The sequence below is a fragment of the Protomyctophum parallelum genome (assembly GCF_964188405.1).
Source record: "Protomyctophum parallelum genome assembly, chromosome: 4".
NCBI classification, from domain to species: Eukaryota; Metazoa; Chordata; class Actinopteri; order Myctophiformes; family Myctophidae; genus Protomyctophum; species Protomyctophum parallelum.
In genome coordinates this window covers 46,067,422-46,069,429 of record NC_139700.1, presented here as the reverse complement: position 1 = coordinate 46,069,429, position 2,008 = coordinate 46,067,422, and the positions used below count along the sequence as shown (strand labels likewise).

At 56.4% G+C, this 2,008-nt stretch overlaps 1 protein-coding gene across 1 annotated transcript; it reads left to right on the top strand.

The window, feature by feature from the left end:
* Positions 1 to 371: 371 nt before the first annotated feature.
* Positions 372 to 1,694, top strand: LOC310857995 (mitochondrial chaperone BCS1-like; the record flags this gene model as incomplete). The annotated part of the gene is made up of 1 exon (XM_083764039.1): positions 372 to 1,694. The coding sequence occupies one exon, from the start codon at positions 372 to 374 to the stop codon at positions 1,692 to 1,694; it is 1,323 nt and encodes a 440-aa protein (XP_083620165.1).
* Positions 1,695 to 2,008: the final 314 nt, after the last annotated feature.

Here is a 2,008-nt window from a genome sequence, read left to right as displayed (position 1 = left end):
TTCATCATGTCGTATCCCTATTCTAAAATGTTTTTCACAGCATCTAGGTTTGTCATTATCAACACCTGGCTATGGTTACTATACAGCTGCTGGTCTGACATCACAGACTCCATATTTGAGTATGACTCACCTAAAACTCCACGTATGGAGCTGGTACACATCAGCAACACAGACTCCACATTTAGACAAAGAGTGTGACCAACTCATTGTGACATGAATTTGCAGAATATAATAAAGGTAGGGCCGCGGTGCCAGTGACAAGGAAGATTCCATCTACGGACCACAATGAATCCTCAACAATCCTCCCACTGACCTGGAAGCAGACGTGTCATATTTCAGTCACAATGAAGACATACTTATATTTATAAACAATGCTTTTGTTGGATATTATAGAAAGCCTGAAGGACAACCCTTACTTCGGGGCTGGGTTCGGACTGGTCGGCATGGGAACGGCGCTGGCCGCGGCTCGGAGGGGAGCCCAGGTGGGGATGATCTTCTTCCGCCGGAACTACATGATGACCCTGGAGGTTTCGAGCGGGGACAAGAGCTACCGCTGGCTGCTGAGCTGGATCTCCAAGCACGCGCGGCGCACCCAGCACCTCAGCGTGGAGACGTCCTACTCGCAGCACGAGAGCGGACACGTGCTCACGCAGTTCCACCTCCACCCCAGTCCCGGGAACCACATCATCTGGTACGGGAGCAAGTGCATCCGAGTGGAGAGGACCAGAGACAAAGCGACGGCGGTGGATCTCCAGACACAAGCGCCATGGGAGTCACTCACCTTCACCGCTCTGGGCAGAGACAGGCGGATGTTCATCAACATCTTACAAGAAGCTCGAGAGCTGGCCCTGAAGCAGGAGGAGGGTCGCACGCTCATCTACACGGCCGTGGGGGCCGAGTGGAGGCCATTCGGGTTCCCGCGCCGACGCCGGCCCCTGGGCTCGGTGGTGCTGGATGCGGGCGTGGCCGAGGGGCTCCTGGAAGACGTGAAGGAGTTCATCGGGAACCCCGCGTGGTACGCGGACCGAGGGATCCCCTACAGGCGAGGGTATCTGCTGCACGGGCCTCCGGGTTGCGGAAAGAGCAGTTTCATCACAGCGCTGGCCGGGGAGCTGGGTTACAGCATCTGCCTGATGAGCCTGAGCGACCGGAGCCTCTCCGACGACCGCCTGCACCACCTGCTGAGCGCGGCACCCCAGCAGAGCATCGTGCTGCTGGAGGACGTGGACGCGGCCTTCGCGGACAGAGCCCTTTCGCCCACAGAGAACCCTCTGGCCTACCAGGGAATGGGACGGCTCACCTTCAGCGGCCTGCTCAATGCACTAGACGGCGTGGCCTCGTCCGAGGCCAGAGTGGTCTTCATGACCACCAACTTCGCGGACAGGCTGGACGCGGCGCTGATCCGGCCGGGCCGCGTGGACGTCAAGCGGCACGTGGGTCACTGCACGCCCTGGCAGCTCGCCCAAATGTTCCGACGCTTCTACCCCGAGTGGCTGCCGGCCGAAGCCGAGCGGTTTGCTCAGTGTGCCGCGGCCGCCCACCGTGCGATCAGCGCTGCCGAGGTCCAAGGACACTTTATGTTGTACAAAACGGACCCTGCAGGAGCTATAGACAACGTGGACAAGATTGTGGACAAAAGTGATGAGCTCGAGTCTAGGGCACTATCTTGTACAGACCATTGTGATGGTGTCTGACTTGTGGATGTAATCGGTTTCCAATCAGATTGCAGTATCCTCCATGGATCTACATGACCGTCCACAAGACACAGGCAGAGTGGTTCATCCTCGAACCATCTGTGGGTGTGAACATGCATAAGGTATGTTACAGTAAGACACAGGATGTAGATGCTATATTCGATGAGTGTGTGGTCTTCAAGCATGGGGGGAACCTCTTCCTCTTCCAGGTGTCACTGGGGGTAATTTCATCCAGCACAAAGACACTGTGTTGAATACATGCACATAAATCTGAGCCATGTCATTCTCATTGTAACACCACCCTCCAAAGGAAT